We start from the raw sequence: 19442 nt of genomic DNA on the forward strand, positions 1-19442 counted from the left end.
TGTATTTTTAGTAGAGACGGGGTTTCACCATGTTGACCAGGATGGTCTCGATCTCTTGACCTCGTGATCCACCCGCCTCGGCCTCCCAAAGTGCTGGGATTACAGGCTTGAGCCACCGCGCCCGGCCTTGAATAATATTTTTAAGCTGTGATTTAAATGATTCTGAATGAAATGCAAATTTATAAGGACAAATTTTAAAAAGGACAAACAACTTTTTAAATGAATAAGGAAAATTTCATAACTGATGTTTTTTAATGGGCAAAAATATGAAAAGGAAATTTAAGTGACTCTTAAACATACAAAACATATGCCCAATTTCAGTTTTAATGAGAAAAAATTGAAATGAAAACTACACTGTCCTGCCGTTTTTCTCTTATCAAATTGACAGTGATCTGACTTGGTAAGACGCTGTATTAGCAAGAGTGGGGGAAGCTGGTACTCTCATACTTTGTTGGTGAAAATGTAAAAAGGTACTGCTTCTGTAGAATATGTTGGTAGTAACCTTCAAGATTATAAAAACATATATTCTTTGATTCTTTTAGAAATTTACATCATGAATATATTTATTCAAATGTAAAAGGAAATATACATGAGCTATTCATACAGCGTATTTTTTAATAGCAAGAGATTGAAAATAACCTAAATGTCTGTCAGTAAGCAACCAGCTAAATGAATTATGGCATGTCTGAACAGAGTAAAGTACATTTTTATTAAAAAATAGAAGAAAGCTCTTTGTAATCAGAAGTTGTTACAGACATAGCCTAGCTTGGATGTGTAAGAACTGAGTGCATGAGGCCAGAATAGATGTTAGTCTGTTTAGGAAAAGAAGAATTAAACTGACAAGAAATATAGGACTAGCATTTGAGAACCATATGGCAAAGAAATTCATGTCTTTGACTCTGACAGATTTATTCAAGTGACTGTGCTTAATGGTGATTCTTCTGTTGAAGAGTGACTGTATTCTAATTTCTCTACTGCTGTGTCCTGAAACAGTCAGTAATCAACCTATACTCTAAGTTATGTGTAGCTTTTTTGAAAAGACAGTATACTAGTAAAATTTTAAATTATATGTGTAACTTTTTTCTTTCCTTTATTTTTATACTTATCCAGCTAGGTTTTGTTTGTTTGATTTTGTTTGTTTGTTTGTTTGTTTTTTGAGACACAGTCTTGTTCTGTCATCCAGGCCTGAGGGCAGTGACAGGATCTCGGCTCACTGCAACCTCTGCCCCTAAGTTCAAGCGATTTTCCTGCCTCAGTCTCCCAAGTAGCTGGGACTGCAGATGCAGGCCACCATGCCCGGCTGATTTTTGTGTTTTTAGTAGAGAGGGGGTTTCGTCATGTTGGCCAGGCTGGCCCTGAACTCCTGACCCTGAACTCCTAGACGGCAGTGTAGGCTTCACAAAGTGCTGGGATTATAGGTGTGAGCCACTGCACCTGGCCAGTTTTGGTCTTTTCATTGGTCATTGGTAGTTAACATTCTCAAGTGAAACTGTTGTCAAAAATGTAAGTAACTAAAGCTTTAAGCCTTTTCTCTCTCTCGCGCGCGCGCTCTCTCTCTCTCTCTCTCTCTCGCTCTCGCTCTCGCTCTCTCTCTTTTTTGAGACAGAGTCTTGCTCTGTTGTCCAGGCTGGAGTGCAATGGCATGATCTTGGCTCACTGCAACCTCCACCTCCTGGATTCAAGTGATTCTTCTGCCTCAGCCTCCTGAGTAGCTGAGATTACAGACAGGAGCTACCACACCCAGCTAATTTTTGTATTGTTAGTAGAGATGGCGTTTCACCATGCTGGCCAGGCTGGTCTTGAACTCCTGACCTCATGATCTGCCCACCTGGGCCTCCCAAAGTGCTGGGATTACAGGAGTGAGCCACCTTGCCTGGCTAGCCTTTTCTTTTATTGCTTATTATGAAATCTGTGTAGACTTGGTATAAAAATTTTTTGTTTCTTTAAAAATACATTGTTTTTTATAAATTACAATCATAGATACTATTCTTGCCCCAGTGAGTAGTGCTAATTTCTTTTTCCCTTTTAGAGCCTGGTTTACCTGCGGTTGGCTTAGTTATCTATTAATTAAGCTTGCATAGATTTCGTACAGTTTTCCTTTTCCTTTTTTTGAGACAGAATCTTGCTCTGTCGCCCAGGCTACAGTGCAGTGGCACAATCATGACTCACTACAACTTTGACCTCCAAGTTCAGGTGATCTTCCCACCTCAATCTCACAAATATCTGGGACCCCAGATACGTGCCACAGCACGCAGCTGATTGTTTAATATTTTTGTAGAGACAGAGTCTAGTCTCACTATTTTGCCCAAGCTGGTCTCAAGCTCCTGGCTTCAAGCAGTCCTCTCCTTTTGGTCTCCTGAAGTGCTGAGATTACAAGCATAAGCCACTGTACCCAGCCCTAGTGCTCAGTTTTCAAAGTTTAAAGCTTGAATGTTTTGAAAATTGTTCTCTTCTCCAGATTGTTTATTTTTCCATTGTCTTACGTTTCTACTAAATGATTACTTTAATCAGGAGTGATTGCCTTTGTCACTCTAAATGAAGTGAAACCACTCTATCATCACATTTCACTGCTTTACTTTTCTTAAAGGTACTTATTGTTAAATGATGATAATGTATATCTAATTTATTATCATCTATCTCATACTAGAATGTGAGCTCAGTGAGAGAAAGGGACTTTGACTGTTTAGTTTTACTGACATTTAGTAGGTGCTCAGTAATTATTTGTTGGATGCATTAATGAATGAATTATTGTATGTAGATTAAATATTAAATTAAGCTAAGATGCATAATTAATACAGACAAAATGATAGCTTACTTTGAATGTACAGTCAATGGTCATGCTTACGTTTACTTGTATTTAGAGTGAGTTGTGTTCAATTTAGAAAATAGAATCACCTTGTGGCTTCTTTGCTTTTCTTTGAAATGTCACTAGCATGTATATTTATATTTGCCTGTCAAGGTAATTTTATGTATAATGATTTGCCAAGACTGATAGGCTTTGATGATCACTCATCATCATCTACTTTATAAATCTAGGCTTTACCTTGCCTTTCTCATTTTAACACACACACACGCACGCACGCATGCACAAAACTTGGCTATATTAGTTCATTTTCATACTGCTATAAACATACTACCTGAGACTGGGTAATTTTAAACAAAAGAGGTTTAATTGTCTCGCAGTTTTGCATGGCTGTGGAGGCCTCAGAAAACTTGAAATCATGGCAGAAGGCAAAGGAGAAGCAAGCTACATCTTACATGGCAGCAGGAGAGAAAGCACAGGGGAAACTGCCACTTTTAAACCATCAGATCTCCTAAGAACTCCCTCACTATCATGAGAACAGCATGGGGGAAACCACCCGCATGATCAAATTACCCCCCACCAGGCTCCTCCTTCGACATGTGAAGATTACAATTTGAGTTGAGATTTGGGTGGGGACACATAGCCAGACCATATCACTGGGTTTTCTAAGGTCAGATGAGATCCAGCACATTCAGGGTGGTTTGGCCATAGACTTCACTGTTTTCTATATTTTATTTGAGACAAAATGCAGTTAACAAAATTGTGGCTTAAGATTAAATAAATGGTTCAAATCTAGGTGTGTTGATTGTAAGAGATGCCTTTTAAAATAAGTTGTCACCAGTCCTAAGGGTGTAACCATATTACCACTTAACAATGCAAAAGAGGACAGGAATATACACACCAAGATCAGTAACAATGATTCAGTAAAGTATAAAGCAGTGCTTCATTTGGATAGAAGAGTGTATAGTTTTAAAAAGCCCTCTTTCCCTCACCATGTGATTTTGATTCTCTCTCTAAGGTGGACATGCCTTCTTCCCTGTTTCATAATCATCAACCACTATTCCTGACTGATTCCATGAATTGCTAGCTGACAGTATATTCTGAGAATTTCTTTAGTATTGTAGAGCTCTAATACCATGACCTACAATGACTCCAGCAATTCATGGCAGTGTGTTAAGTCTTTATTATATTAAATTCTCCTTAAACGTTGGCTTTCTATCTTAATGATTTCGCTGCAACAGTCCTGTGATAGATGTGTAAAGCTGTAGATGGACAACAAATACAATTTTTTCAATAAGGCAATGTAATTACAAACAGTGATGGATCTTCTAATTCTCTAGTGAATTATGATGCAATAATAATAATTAATAACATTTACATACTACTTCACCATTTACAGAATATTCATTGCTAGTATTACATTAGAGTCTCACAACAGCCTTGTAAAATAATTATTAGCTTCAGTTTCTAGTGATTAAACTGAGGATCAAAGTGTTTTTAAAACTGCCTGGATTCTTGCTGTCTGGTATGCCATACTGAAAAATAAAAAATAATAACAATGGTAAGAAAATGTCTAATTTAAATTACTTTTGGTGCAGCTTTTCTTTGAAAGTTTTGTTTCTTTTTCACATATTAGAGGTGGAGTATGGTGTTATTTTTTTACCCTGTTTTCCTCCTGTACCCCTGTTAGAGTTCATTTTCTTTTAGCATCATAAATTTTTACTGAACCATTTCATTTTACTTCCACAGATGACAAAGTCGAAAGGTAGTTTATGAATGTGAATTAGAAATTTTCATATGTAAAACTAAAGCAACATGTTCTTACCTAAGAAACTGACTAGTTATTGATAATAGCTTGATATTTTTAAATGTATCAATTTTTATGGAGTTGACAGTTTTTTGTAGATTATATTAATTATTTTATTTACACCAGGTAGTTATCTTTCTTAGAGGAAATATCTGAGTCTTTGTTTTACAATTCTAGGTCTCAAAAGATTTCAGTGTTTCAAAATCTGATTATATGTTAATGTTATATGTCTAGAGCAGAAAAACGTGGAAAATTGTTTTTTCCTGTAAGAATATATTTTCATTTTTAATTGAAAGATTAAAGTTTTTCATCAGCTATAAAATTTTCATGGCCATCTTATGAATATTTTAGCTACCACATCTAATCTTAATTTCTGAATAAATTAACTTAATTATAATAAGAAAAGCTTCCAAGTTTATTTTTACATTTTAATGAATTATTTGTGTTCTATATGTAAACAGTCTCAGCATGAAATCAATTTTCTGCCTTGATTCATTCCAAATCTGAGATTTCTATCACATTAATATTATAATTAGAAACATTAATAGAGACGGCAACTTTAAAAGCATACTTTGCTTCTTGGCAATTTAGCATATTTCTCTGAGTGCATAGGACTTCAAGAACTTCCAGTCCACTAATAAATTTATTAACTCAAACTTAAAAGAAGTGAAAAGTCTCTTTCTTTCTCTCTCCCCATGGCCAGTCTGCTAAAATAGATTATTCATGCTTACTTGATTCAGGTAGGCTTTTGCAAGCTTCCCTACTAGGCCTGGGAATGTGGTACATTGAGGCCTTTTCAGAGGCTTCTGACATAGACCAAGCTTTTATTGCATAGTGTTTTATTATAGCCAAATCCTAGTCTCCACCCAGTTTGTAGGCACTCTGCTTATTCTTTTGAATCAGGAAAGGTTATCACCTACCTTAATCCATGCAGCAGCATGGATTAAGGACACCAGTGTGCCCCAGGATTCTCAAAGAGGATCCTGGAAACTTCTGTTTTTTTCTTTTTTGCTGTCTTTACTGAATTCTATTGGGCCTTAGGGGGATTTGCATCTGAAATGGGCAACCTGGTGTTTTTCTCAATGAAGACATCAGATCAAAGTTCAGTTAGTCAAGGCCTTTCTAAAACATTAAGGGGGCTTGGACTTACACAATAAAAAGATGAGCTCTAGCAGAGATTGCAGTAAAAACATTCTGAACTATAATCCGGATAAAGAATAGATTATAGGCCAAAGAACAGACCTTGTTTAAATTGCTTTAGACTAATAACTTTACATTTTAAAACTTTGCACCCTATTTTTAAGAAACATTTTAATGTTATATATTTTTATTTGTCAACAGTTTCATGGTAAATGAATAAATTATGTTTTGGAAACAAGAATTCTGCACATATTGCATTGAAAAGATTAGATTGAAGCTAATTGATAGCATCTCTTTCATTAATGAAAGTAAGTAGTACCTTATGGAGGGATGAACAGTCATTTAATTTAAAAAATAAATGTTCAACCCACAGACTCTGAATCTGAGAAAATTGTTTCTATTAGATATAAAAATTTTTACTTATTACTGTGTAATTTCATGTTTGTAGACAGTTTAAGAATATGAATCCTTGAAGTCTTAAATGCAAATATCTAGTTTCAAGCAAATATGTCTTTCGTATCTAAATTAAAAAGTTGTCACTTGGTAAGATAAGTATCTACCATGTATAATTCTTCAATTTCTGTAGCAATTATCTAGTTTTGTTGAATATTCTGAAACTTATATTTTTTGAGGCATTCAGGCCAGTGGAAATTATGTAAGAGTAGATCAGAGATCTTTTATTAGAAACTATTGCCAAGTAAATTTGTTAATAGTTCAATTTTTGATAGTGGTATATATATATATATTTCCAATGTGTTGAATGAAAGAAGTTAGCTCGAAGTCCATTCAAAACAACATAATAATAATGTTATGTTAATAGAATTTTGCTATCCCATATAAATAAACTCAGTGTCATATAAATTAGAGTTTCTTATGAGAAAGATAATTTGTTGGAGAAACTGTTAGTAGAGAACACAGAAGAGGAATTCTTGATGAACTAATGATTATGTCAGATTCTGATTGACCTAATATAGGTCATATACATTCTTCCGCTTTATCTTGTGCCTTGTTCCTGTCTGGAGTATTGTAGTACATTTTATTTTATAAGCTTAATTTAAATTTGTAAAAAATGTTGAATATACATTTGTATTGTCTTGTGTGAAAATTAAGTTTTAAAATGATACTTAGTTTAATGTATTTAAACAGCTAGATTATTTTGGACCTCTCACCAGTGAATTAATTGGGTTTAAGTTTTCATTTAGTTCTTGGCAACTGCATATTTAATTTGTCACTAAAACCTAGAGTCTTAAATATTAAGAATTATGTATATTGATTTTTGAACTTAGGAAGGTATACACTGTAATGAAAATAAACCAAACAGGTTTTTAAATTCTTGTCAAATTTAGGGAACAATTAGAAGTGAAGATACATGAGAGATAAAAAGGTTGATTTGTAACTATAAATGGTTTAAAAAAATAAAGGTGGTTGTATGCTTCTTTGAAATTTAGTGTATATATATCACTTCTTCCTTATTTGCTTAAAATGCATAAATATGTCATTGTTTTGCAGAATGTAGGACAAATAAATTATAGTTTAACAATAATCATTTAACAACCACTATGGGGTTTATTTTAGCAGATCAGACCAGTATCATCTTCAAGATTTGGTCACTATTACGATACATCAAAAAGAATACCACAAGAACTAATTGAGGCGTCAAAATGGCATGGATTTTTTCTTCCAGAGAAAATATCTTCAACTCTCAAAGTAGAACCCTGGTAAGTTAATGACCCATTTGATAACAAAAACTGATTTTAAATATTAGTAGAATGCATTTTTAACACATTTTCAAAAGAATACATGTATAAGGTTAAATATCCTAATAATAAATAATAGTTTTCTATATAATTTGTAATTTCAGTTCTATATATTTTTCATAGTGTTTCATTATGTGTAGTTTTCTTTTTTCTCTGGTTCTGTAGCTGCTGGAACTACTATTACTCTGATTTGCAACTTGAAAAGTCAAGACACCAAATTTATAATAAGTACTGTTTTCAAGAAAATGTAGAACAGTTCTGAACCAGTATCTTTCAGGTTTAAATGCAAATAGACACCTAATAAATATGTGTTGATAATAATAGTAGTGAAAAGTGATACAGACTAGTGCCATTTGCTTAATTTTTTGGCGTATACTTTCTCAGAGAGTAAACAAGTATATATTTTACAATATTTTATTTATGAAGGCCTTCTATTTCTGGCTATGCTGTAAATAAAACAATCGGTATAATTTTAAGTGACTTAGAATTTAGAGTTTGGGTTCTAAGTACCAAAACAATCCAACATGTTTATACTGCCAGTAACATTATTAAGACAAAACTCTGAAAATTACTGGATTTGACATTGAATAATGTATGTTATAAAGTGTTAAGAATATTTAATTTCAATTTTTATTACATTATGGAATAGATAATGGAATTATGGAAATAGATTGTGGAAATTATGGAATAGATTGTCGCTTATATTTTCATAAGCACTTGTAAAACCATGTTCAAAATGAGATGAGCTATTAAATGCAGATTTAATAGGCAAGGTGTTATGAACTGAAATAACTTAAAATTCATAGTCTCTGTTCTAAAAATAATACCTGAGAATTTAATGGAGACTACTGTACTCATTCTTATTAAATGTTTCCAAAGAATGTTCACTTTATTATGTAGTTCTCCAATCTATGGATAGAGACTTAGCAAAAGTGGTGCTTTGATGTTGCTTTAGCATTTATAGCTATCATTAATGTATTACTACTATGTGTCAGGCACTTTACATTTGTTGTCTTCTATAATCCTTATATTAACCCTATACAGGGTATGTAGTATTCATATGTATGTAGTCCCATTTTCTAGAAGTTACTGAAATTCACAGAACTGAGCTCTCTGAATTTTAATTATTAGGTGATCTAACCAGGCTTAATCTGTCAGATTTATCTTTTTTTTTTTTTTTTTTTTTTTTTTTGCTTCACTGCTTCAGATGATTTTGATGTCTTTCACCTTTCCCTTCTTGTGTCATGGAGAAATGAGCACTCATAAAGGAATTTTTAAAATCTGGATTCTGATATTGAGTTCATCCTACTCTTAACCTTGGGCAAATCACCTAAAATCAGTGAAAAATCAGTGTCTTCATGTGAATAACCACATGAGCCTTACCATCTCACTAATTTTTTGTTAAGTTTGAATTATTACGTTGATTTTTCTATTTCCGAGTTTTGAGTCAAACACATATTTACATAAAAGCTTGCGAAATAGGTCAGGGTGATTTTTCTATAATTTCTCAAAGAGTAGTAAAGAGTGGAACCAAGGTTCAAAGTAAATTCTCCCTGATTCAGAAGCCTGTGTTAACAATAATGCTAGCCTGTCTTCATTGACAGAGTGCTTAGGAAAATAAATGTGAAATGTATATTATGTTTGATGTAATTAAATGAAAAATAATATGGTGTTACTTTTGTGATTTAAAAAAATATGTATTTTAAGGGCAATACTTTTTTTTACACCCGAAAGTACAGTGTTATTCTTCATTTACTCAGCAGCTGGGGTAGTGAGGGTATTAGCATTTGTCAAATATCTTTTCCAAGTCAGATACTCTTCCAGACGTTTGACTATGGGATAATTCATTAAATTCTGCCAACAACCCTCCAAGAGAATTTAACCCCATTTTATAGAGAATTTCAGGTGAAAGTTGCTAAGTAATTCTCCTACTGTTGCAGGCTGTCAGTGACTGAGCTAACACCCAAACCCAACTTTCTGAAACATCTGCTTTTTTTTTTTTTTTTTTTTTTTTTTTTGGTACCACGCTGCCTCCATTTACTGAGGCAGTAAATGTACAACCCACCAACCTAGGTGCCAGAAAAACTACTCCTTGATCAGCCATGAAGATATAATCCTCTAGTCTTTAAAATACATATTTTCTGAGTGTTTTGTAAGAACTAGCAGTTTTGTAAAGAATAAGAATATTTATAGATTTTAATTATCAAGTCAGTATTTCATTTCATAGAGTTAACTGGTAATTTATTTATTTCATATTAAACTTAAATGCTTAATTAAATGTAATTAAGCTTTAAATGTGTAATTAAATTAATTTTCAAAATGGGCACTTTACTATGTGAGATTTATTTTAATTTATGAAAAGCTTGTGCTCATTTCACTAAAATGAACTTTACCGGTTCATTTATAAAACAATAAAGCTAAGCCTTACAGTCATCTATACTTTTCCTATAATTAAGGCTAGAGGATATAGCTCTGTCCCACTATCATATGTGAGGATATAACATATAATTTTATAATTTCTAAAGGTGCTATTAAAACATGTAAAGATATTTTTACAATAAGAAAAACTGCAGATCATTTAAAATTTACAGTAACTAATTTAAAATTATTAGTAGGTTTGCCTATATTAAATATGTATACACACAGTTTAAATTTTCAAATTAAAGCCACAGTATAAAGATCTGAGATGTTTCACAATAATGAAGATATTATCAAGATAGTTTTGTTTGATGTTTCACTATCATAAATCAGATAATCTGAATCACAAAATGATTTAAAAAGCTGGTTTTGAGAATAATTCTGTAGTCTAAGATTTTTTACTTTTGACTTTTTTTTTTTTTTTTTTAATTAAGCTTTGCTAACAAGTATGTCCAAACATAGTTTGGCTTCCTTCCTAGAAAGACACTGCCATTTTTCAGTGTCAGCTTTCTTACTGATTAATAATTATATTAACATATTGCTTAACCTGTTGCTACCAACTGAATGTTTGTGTCCTCCCAGAATTCATGTGATGAAGCCCTAACCCCCAATGGGATGATATTTGGAGATGGGGCTTTTGGGAAGTAACTAGATTTAGATGAGGTTTTGAGGATGGGACCCTGGTGTCATAAGATTGTCATCTTTATAAAAGAGGAAGAGACACTGGAGCTCTCACTCTGTCCTGGAGCATGCAGGAATGAAAGGCCATGTGAGCACACAGCAAGAAGGCTGCTGTCTGCAACCCAAGGGAAGAGCCCTCACCAGACACCAACCCTGCTTGCATGTTGATCTTGTACGTCCAGTCTCCAGAACTATGAGAAAATAAATTCCTGTTTAAACCACCCAATCTATTGGGTGGTATTTTGTTATGGCATCCTGTCTTTGCCTATTTGGGGTGCTGTAACAAAATACCTGAGACTAGAGTAATTTATAAACACAGAAATTATATCTTGAACTTTCTATCCTCCAAATCTATGAGAAAATAAAAGTGCTGGCAAGGTGGTTGTCTGATGAGACTAACACTTTCTCTCCAAGATGGCACCTTTTTCCTGTGTTCTCCAAAGAAGAGAACTGATGTGTTCTCACATAGCAGAGGGTGAAAAGGCAAGCTAGCCAAATGTTGTATGAAGCCTTCTAGATAAAGGCCTTAATTCCATCCACGAGAGAGGAGCCGTCATGGCATAATCACCTCTTAAAGCCCTCATCTCTTAATACTATCACATTGACAACACCTGAATTTTGTAGGGGACCAACTGTAACAATTGCACAGTCTGAACTATGTTAGATCTTGAATATTGACTTTGTGTACAGTTGGTAGTCAATAGAATGAGTTTATTTTGATATGTTGCTTTGAATTTCAAGATTTTATTTTAACATATTTATTCTAATAATAGCCAGTAGTTTCTTCAATTGGCTGAGTCTTCTACTAATTAAATTGAATGAATTGAATTCTGTGAGAACCAGTTATCTGTCTAGGAGAATTTGTAAGTGAAAACAATGAAAAGAGGAAGTCATCCCATTTTTCTCATCCTGCCAAGTTTCTTTACCAGTTTAAATGGAATCTCAATATAAGTCTTCTATAATGTTTTCCTAGACAAATTGTAATTGTGCTCCTCATACATTTCTCTTACTTTTGTTCATATTTCCATCAGGACACTTAACACATGACACTGTAATTCTTTATCTTGTCTACATGCTTGCCTTTCCCCTCGAGCCCTGGAAATCCTTGAGGAAAATTGTTTTGCTTTCTTCAGCTTTTTTTCCCCCTAAATCTAGAGCACAGGTGTTCAGTCCATGGTTGATGAATTAATGGATCAATGCACAAAACATAGTACTAACTCAGATTAACTACAGCCTTATACTAAGCATGAAGATTTGCTGGGATAAAATAAAAAACTGAAACATATTCATGTAAGAGAATATTTTATTTCAAAAATTCAAGTCTTTTAGATTGAAAAGCAAAGAACCACAGTATATTCAAAAGTCTAAATATAAGATTAAAGATTCCAGGCATGAGTCATGCCTGGAATCCCAGCACTTTGGGAAGTCGAGGCAGGAGGATCACTTGAGCTCAGGAATTCAAGAACAGCCTGGGCAACACAGTGAAACACACTCTCTTAAAAAAAAAAAAAATGCCAAATGTGGTAGCACATGCCTGTAGTCCCAGTTACTCAGGAGACTGAGGTGGAAGAATGACCTGAGACCAGGAGGCCAAGACTTCAGTAAACTGTAATCATGCCACAACACTCCAGCTGGGCAAAAGAGCAAGACCATTGTCTCAAGAAAATAGAAAATTTACACTCACAAGAAATGAATTATAGAAGAGAGCATCTGAGATTAAAAATTTGGAAAGCATATAGTTATAGAAGTATACTATATACTATTTTATTAAAAGGATATGGTTAATAATGCATTAGTGCAAATCTGATAGAAAGGCATCATGTAAGTGTGAAGAGGGATTTTGCCTGTCTGCTTAGCTGCCAGTGATACAAGTATAAAGATCATATTTGAAAATTTAGAGAGAAGACTGTTATCCTGGGCTTCATTTTTTGTTTGTTTTGGTTTTTGCCTTACTTATTTTCAACTTTTATTTTAGATTCAAAGGATACATGTGCAGGTTTGATACACAAGTTCTAGATTATTACAGTAATCTAGAATTTTGACCCTCATAGTGAGCATAGTACCCAATAGGTGTTTTTCAACTCTTGCCTCCCTTTCCCCTCCTGTATTCCCCAGTGCTCATTGTTCCCACATTTATATCTATGCATACCAATGTTTAACTCCCACTTATAAGTGAAAACATGCAGTATTTGGTTATCTGTTTCTGCATTTCACTTAAGATAGTGGCCTCCTTTTGAACAATAGAGAGAAATTGCTTGCTTGCATGTACGCCTTATTTTTTCTTTCTTCGTGCCCTTTAAAGGGGCCATCAGGTACACCAAGTTAAGTGGATCATCTTGTTCCTCAGTTCCTGCATTGTATCGACCATCACTGGTATGCATGGGTTTTGTTTTATTATTTCCTACCTTATTCACCCATTCCTAATCCCAGTCATCTTCTCCATAGTTATGTTTATGTATATTCTTCCAGATTGCTGCTCTTCCTTCAATAATGTAATCTTTGATCCTTGACTTCTCTCTCTCTCTCTCTCTCTCTCTGTCTGTCTCTCTCTGTCTCTCTCTCTCTGCATCCAGTCTATTAGCAACCTGTCAACTGTATCTTTAAAATAGATCCAGATACCACTTTTGCAACCTTCACCTCTACATGTTAACATACATTACCCACATTTCTTGCCATAGTTGTTGGGATAGCCTCCTAATTGGTCTTGCCCTTTCGTGTTTGGTCCTTGCTCCCTTCTTGGCTCCTGTTTTTCTCCAAAATACCCCTAGTGACTCTTTGAGCATAGCACTGTCCAATAGAATTTTCTGCAGTGATGGAAGTTTTCAGTATCTGTACTGTATAATACAGCAGCCACTAGCCACATGCAGCAAATGAATACATGAAATGTGACTAATAAGACCAAGGCACTGAATTTTAATTTTATTTTTCTTTAGTTAATTTAAATTTAAGTAGCCATATATAATTAGTGGCTATCTTCTTAGGCAGTCCAGTTTTACAGGATAAGTCAGCTCTTATCACTACTCTGGATCAAACCCTCCAGTGATTCCCCATCTCATCCAGGATAATAAATCCACAGCCCTACATGGCCCTACCTAATCTGATTGTTAGCTATCTGTCTGATCTCACTGGATCTCATTGGGGTTGGGGAGAGGGTAAAGGGAGTATCAAGAATATGTTCCAGGATTCTGATATTAAAACTAGGATTGTCCAGTCTACTGAAGTAAGCATAATCATATAGCCAATAATATTTATTAAAAGCTTTTTCCTAATCTGAATACCTTCTATGAACTTGAGTACCTGCTATGAGCCTAGCATTATGCTAAGTTCTAGATTATTATAGTGAACAAAGCAGATGTTAACTTTGCCATTGTGTAGTTTACAGTCTAATGAGAAAGTGCATGATTTTTTTAAAAAAAATAAGCGAGCAAATATATGTGTAGTTAAATATGAAGGAAAAGAACATTTTCCATGGGAGAAGCTAAGTGGACAGAGAGGGCAGTGGGTATACCTTGAATTGTGTTCACTCAAAGTCTTTTTAAGTGTAAACATTTTAGCTGAGACCCATCTGAGAAGAAGGTAATCATGCAAAGGGCACTGGACCAAGAAGTATTATTGTCAGGAGCAACAGCAGATGTGCTAATAAAGGAAGGAACTTGGCATTTTCAAGGATTTAAAAGGCTATTGTAGCTGGAATAGTGTGAGTGATGGAAAGAGTTATGTGGAGGTGAGTTCAGGTGGGTGATAATATTCTCTCAGGAATTTTTTGTTGTTGTTGTTAAGGACAAAGAAAGAACAATAATTGAAAGGGATTTGGGATGAAATAAGCTTTTTTCTGCTCTGTTTTGTTTAAATGTCAATGCAAAAAATTCAATAAAGAGGAAATAGATGAAGTTGTAGAAAAGAAAGTTTCTGAAGATAAGAACTGATGATTTCTCTTTACTCAGTGAAATAATAGGCATAGTTATCCACTAGGGAATGGTTAGTTACCTCTTGGGAGATTGCGTTAAATGGAGAAACTTTTTTTTTTTTTTTTTTTTTGAGACGGAGTTTCGCTCTTGTTACCCAGGCTGGAGTGCAATGGCTCGATCTCGGCTCACCGCAACCTCTGCCTCCTGGGTTCAGGCAATTCTCCTGCCTCAGCCTCCTGAGTAGCTGGGATTACAGGCACACGCCACCATGCCCAGCTAATTTTTTGTATTTTTAGTAGAGACGGGGTTTCACCATGTTGACCAGGATGGTCTCGATCTCTCGACCTCGTGATCCACCCGCCTCGGTCTCCCAAAGTGCTGGGATTACAGGCTTGAGCCACTGCGCCCGGCCGAGAAACTTTTTAAAGTTATTTTAAAGTTATTTCATAGACTGGAAGAATACACTGACTACAGAATTCTCAAATGGTTGTGGTGGTGCCAGTCTATCCAATTGTATGACTTTCTTGCATCTGTGTTCAGATTCCTGGGTATAAGCAGGATTGAAATTTTGCCAAGTAGAGTCAATAGGACAAAGAGCAAAGAATTTTAAGTGATTAAAAATAGTGAGCAAAATGTTGGACCATGAACTTTGGGCTGAAGAAAAAGAGTTGACAATAACTGCTGTTGAGATATAGATAGATAGATAGATACACACACATACGTATACACACATATATACATATATATATATATATATATATATATATATGTATACATATATATAGAGAGAAGGGGCAGTACACTGGTAGTAGATTTACTAATCTTAATAGTGGAGGTAAATGAACAAAGCAAGCTACTAAGATAAGTAATATTGGTTGAGAGTAAGATGTGTGAATTAGGACTGTAAGCCAGGTTCAGAGTCTTCAATTAACAGTGAGGAAAATGTCCAGGAGCTTGATGAAGACAGCAGCTTATAAGGAGAATGGCTAGGGGTTAGCTATATATAAAAGTAGCGTGGATTTGTTTGTTAGTTTTGTTTTCCTAGGAAATGGAAGGAGGAGTGATTTGAAAGTGATGTTGGATAACAAAGAGAATACCAACCAAATTTCCCAAATATTGAAGAAAAGATTCTAAGCTGCAGCTTTATTTGGTTAGGCTCAAGGGTCTACCACCTTCCAAGGGAGATAAGGTTGTCCCTTGGAGGGTGGTGGGCACTGTGGCTTTTATTAAAGTCTAAGGCTAATGGTAGCTGTAAAAACTGTAGCAATGGCCATAGAGAGGTGGCTCTGCAGAGGCTTTTTCTGTATAAGAGATCGGGGTGGTTACTGGACTTTGCATCCATGATATAATGGAGTGGAAAAGCAGATTATAGAAATAGGATAAATAGTTCAAACCTATTTACATAAAATTTTATATAGCTTATCCCAAATTCTTTTCTAACACTAATTCAGGAGATGTTAATTTAGCTTCCGAAAACTTAGTGATATGCAGTCAAATAAGCTCGTTGAAGACTGCAAACTAAATCCCCTTCTTAGATTATCTAAATGATTCACAGTATACGTTAGTATTCGAAAGGCTGTGAGGGAAATGCCAAACATTTTTGAAATACATAGTAATAATAATTCTCTTTACGTTGGTTTCTTAGTAAAATACTCTTCTTTTTAGAATGAAAAACATTTTTATCTATATACTTCTTAACGTCCTGCAATCACTTTTTGTACTAAGAAAAGGAAGGACTGGTATAGGGAGATATCTTACAGGATATTCACCAAACTGTTCACAATATTTGCTTCTGGGTGGTAGATTCGGGATAAGTTTTTGTTTTATCATTTGTATGTTTTATATGTTTGAATTTTTATGATGAACAGTCTTTTTTTTTTTTTTTTTTTTTTTCGAGACCTAGGCTGGAGTGCAGTGGAGTGATCTCAGCTCACTGCAACCTCCACCTCCTGGGTTCAAGCAATTCTCTTGCCTCAGCCTCCTAAGTAACTGGAATTACAGGCACACACCACCATGCATGGCTAATTTTTTTAGTTTTTAGTAGAGATGAGGTTTCACCATGTTGGCCAGGCTGGTCTCAAACTCTTGACCTCAAGTGATCTGCCTGCCTCAGCCTTCCAAAGTGCTGAGATTACAGGCATGAGCCACCTTGCCAGCCTGAACAAGAGTCATTTTTATAATGATGGAAGGGATTTCAAATTATGGGCCTAAACATTTGGTAATAAAATAGTGAAATTCTGACCTTATATCTCACATCATACTATATTCCCACAGAGTTAAAGACTCAAATACAATAAATGAAATTATAAAAATAATCACAGAAAATATGAATGAATGTCTTCAACTCTTGGAGTTGAGAAAATAGTATTGAGTATATCTCTTGCTCGTCTCTAAATGTTATTCTCCACTCAATGGCACTGGGACTCTTTAGAGAAATGATTGATGGAAGAGAAAGAACAAGATATGCCTGGAATATCTTTTTATGTGTAGAAGTTCTTAAAGAATGATGATGGCATATCAAAAGGACACAGAAGCCAGCTCAAAGGAGCTCTCACTGGGCATGTTGGCCAATTTGAGCATCAATATATATATGATAGTAATGGATTTAATAAAATAGGAAGCTATAAGTACATACATAAATAAATGAATAAACTGAAAATTTTTGAGGTACAAGATACATAGCCAGAAAGTACCTTCCCAGAAAATACTTACTAATTACAAAGGGGAAAAGAATAATTTTACAGTGGAGGAGACTAGAAGAACTATCTTAATTAAGTTAACATCACCAGTAATGGGGGAGAACAAGAGCATGTATCATCAGATAATATGCAAGGAGAACACAGCAATATTTCTGTGATATTTATACCAAAAATTAATAATTTAAATCTAATCATGAAGAAGCATCATACAAATCCAGATTGGAAACATTCTGCCAAACATCTGGACTGTAATCTTCAAAAGTGTCAAGATCATGAAAGTTAGGATAAATCTAAGGAGCTTCCAGATTGAAGGAGACTGAAGAGAACACCTGACAACTGAATGCAACACGTGATTCTAAACCAAGTCATTTTGCTGTATAGGATGATATTGGAACAACTGGTAAAACTTGAATGGGGTGTGAGGATTATATGGTAGTATCAGTTTCCTACTTTTATCAATATGCCATGTCACAAGGTTGTATTAGTCTCCTCTAGAAGAATGTCTTTTTTTGTAGGAATCACATCCTAAATTATTAAGAAGTGATAAGTCATCAGGTCAGCAACTTACTCTCAAGTGGCACAAGACAAAATATTTTTTGTTCTATATTTGCAACTTTTCTGTAACTGTGAGATGGTTGCAAATTTTTAAAAATTACAAACATACATGCATATATTTCAGTAAATTATGATAATTGTTAAATGGGTAAGAAAATGTTGAATACCTTAGTTCAAAATGAGCAAAAGGTGTTAAGAAGATATTCTCAGAAGAAAATACAGAAATAGCCAGTAAATCTCACTACATCAAAAGAAATGTAAACCAGAACCAAAGAGATAGCACTTAGCATACAGTGGCTGAGCTGGCATAGTAAAGGGATAATGAATTTTAGCCATCATAATTATTATTTCTGTTTATTTATTTGTTGTAAGAAACATTTTATTAACAGATAAATCAATAAGGTTATTTCTACTTTGAAAAAAGTGTAACTATTTAGGCAAATAGTTTTCATCTGAACACAATCAGCTTTTTTTTTTCTCTATCCCACTTTTTCATTTAAGAAAAGATAATTTGGAGATCAGTTCCCCTTAGCTGTAGATCCCTAAATGGACAGTAGCTGTATTCCATGTTTCTCCCACACAACTTAACTCACTTCTAAAAATGAATTTAAAAATTTGATAACATATTGTCCTTATTGCTACTCACTTAGTAGGTGGTAATTTTGTACTAGTTCCATCCCTTCATACCTCTTTAATTGCATACCTTGTTCCATCTAGTCATCCCACCCATCCTGCAACTTGAGCATTACGATATTATATTGCTGTCATGAGGATTAATTGTAACAGTTATTGGGAACTGATTTTTCTGTCAAGTACTATTCTTAGCATATTACATTTGTTATCTCATTTAATTCTTCTAAAATCCTATGAAGTTTGAAAAGAAGGAAATAGAAACAACAGACTTAGTTTATATGAAGTTACATAGGGACTAAAACTCAAGGGACCCCCAACAGCCATATTATTCTTGAAAAAGAACAAAGTTGGAGGTTTTATACTTTCTAATTTTAGAACATATTACATAGCTACAGTAACTAAAACAGTGTGGTATAAAGTAAAAATTACATACGAGGACATATATACAAACCAAGAGAATAGATAGCCCAGAAATAACTTCTGGCATCTATGGTCAAGTAATCTTCAATAGGTTACCAAGATTTACCTCAGAGGGACTGTTAAATAGGAAAACTGGGTATCTACCTGCATGAAAAAAAAAAAAAAAAAAAAAAAAAAAAAAAGAAGCAGCAGCTAGATACTTGTCATACACTATATGCAAAAACTAAAATGGATTAAAGACCTAAAACATAAAGATTCAAAACTATAAAAATCCTGGAAGAAAACATAGGGGAAATACTTTATAACCTTGGATTTGGTCATTCTTTCCTGGATATGACACCAAAAGAGAAGAAATAAAAGCAAAGATAGACAAATAGGACTACATCAAACTTAAACTTTTGTGCTTCAAAGGATTCAATCAACAGTAAAAAGTCAACGTAAGGAATGGTAAAAAATATTTGCAAATTATATATCTGATAAGGGGCCAATATCCAGAATAAAGAACTCCTACAACTTGACAACATAAAAACAAATAACCTGACTTTATAAAATCGGCAAAGAACTTGAATAGACATTTCTCCAAAGATGATATACAGATGGCTAACAAGTGTATGAATAGAT

The 19442-nt window shown here is 34.2% G+C and overlaps 1 protein-coding gene across 4 annotated transcripts in view; it reads left to right on the top strand.

Annotated features, from left to right (window-relative positions):
- ELP4 (elongator acetyltransferase complex subunit 4) overlaps nt 1-19442 on the top strand; it is a 257653-nt gene that overhangs the window by 71957 nt on the left and 166254 nt on the right. For 3 of the 4 annotated variants that reach the window (XM_074401283.1, XM_074401284.1, XM_074401282.1), the window contains exon 5: nt 7326-7468. In XM_074401283.1, the coding sequence (XP_074257384.1) occupies nt 7326-7468 (143 nt within the window). The remainder of the gene's footprint in view (nt 1-7325; nt 7469-19442) is intronic. The other variant, XM_003919962.4, reaches the window with a different exon arrangement.

The sequence above is a fragment of the Saimiri boliviensis genome, chromosome 6 (genome assembly GCF_048565385.1).
Source record: "Saimiri boliviensis isolate mSaiBol1 chromosome 6, mSaiBol1.pri, whole genome shotgun sequence".
NCBI lineage: Eukaryota > Metazoa > Chordata > Mammalia > Primates > Cebidae > Saimiri > Saimiri boliviensis.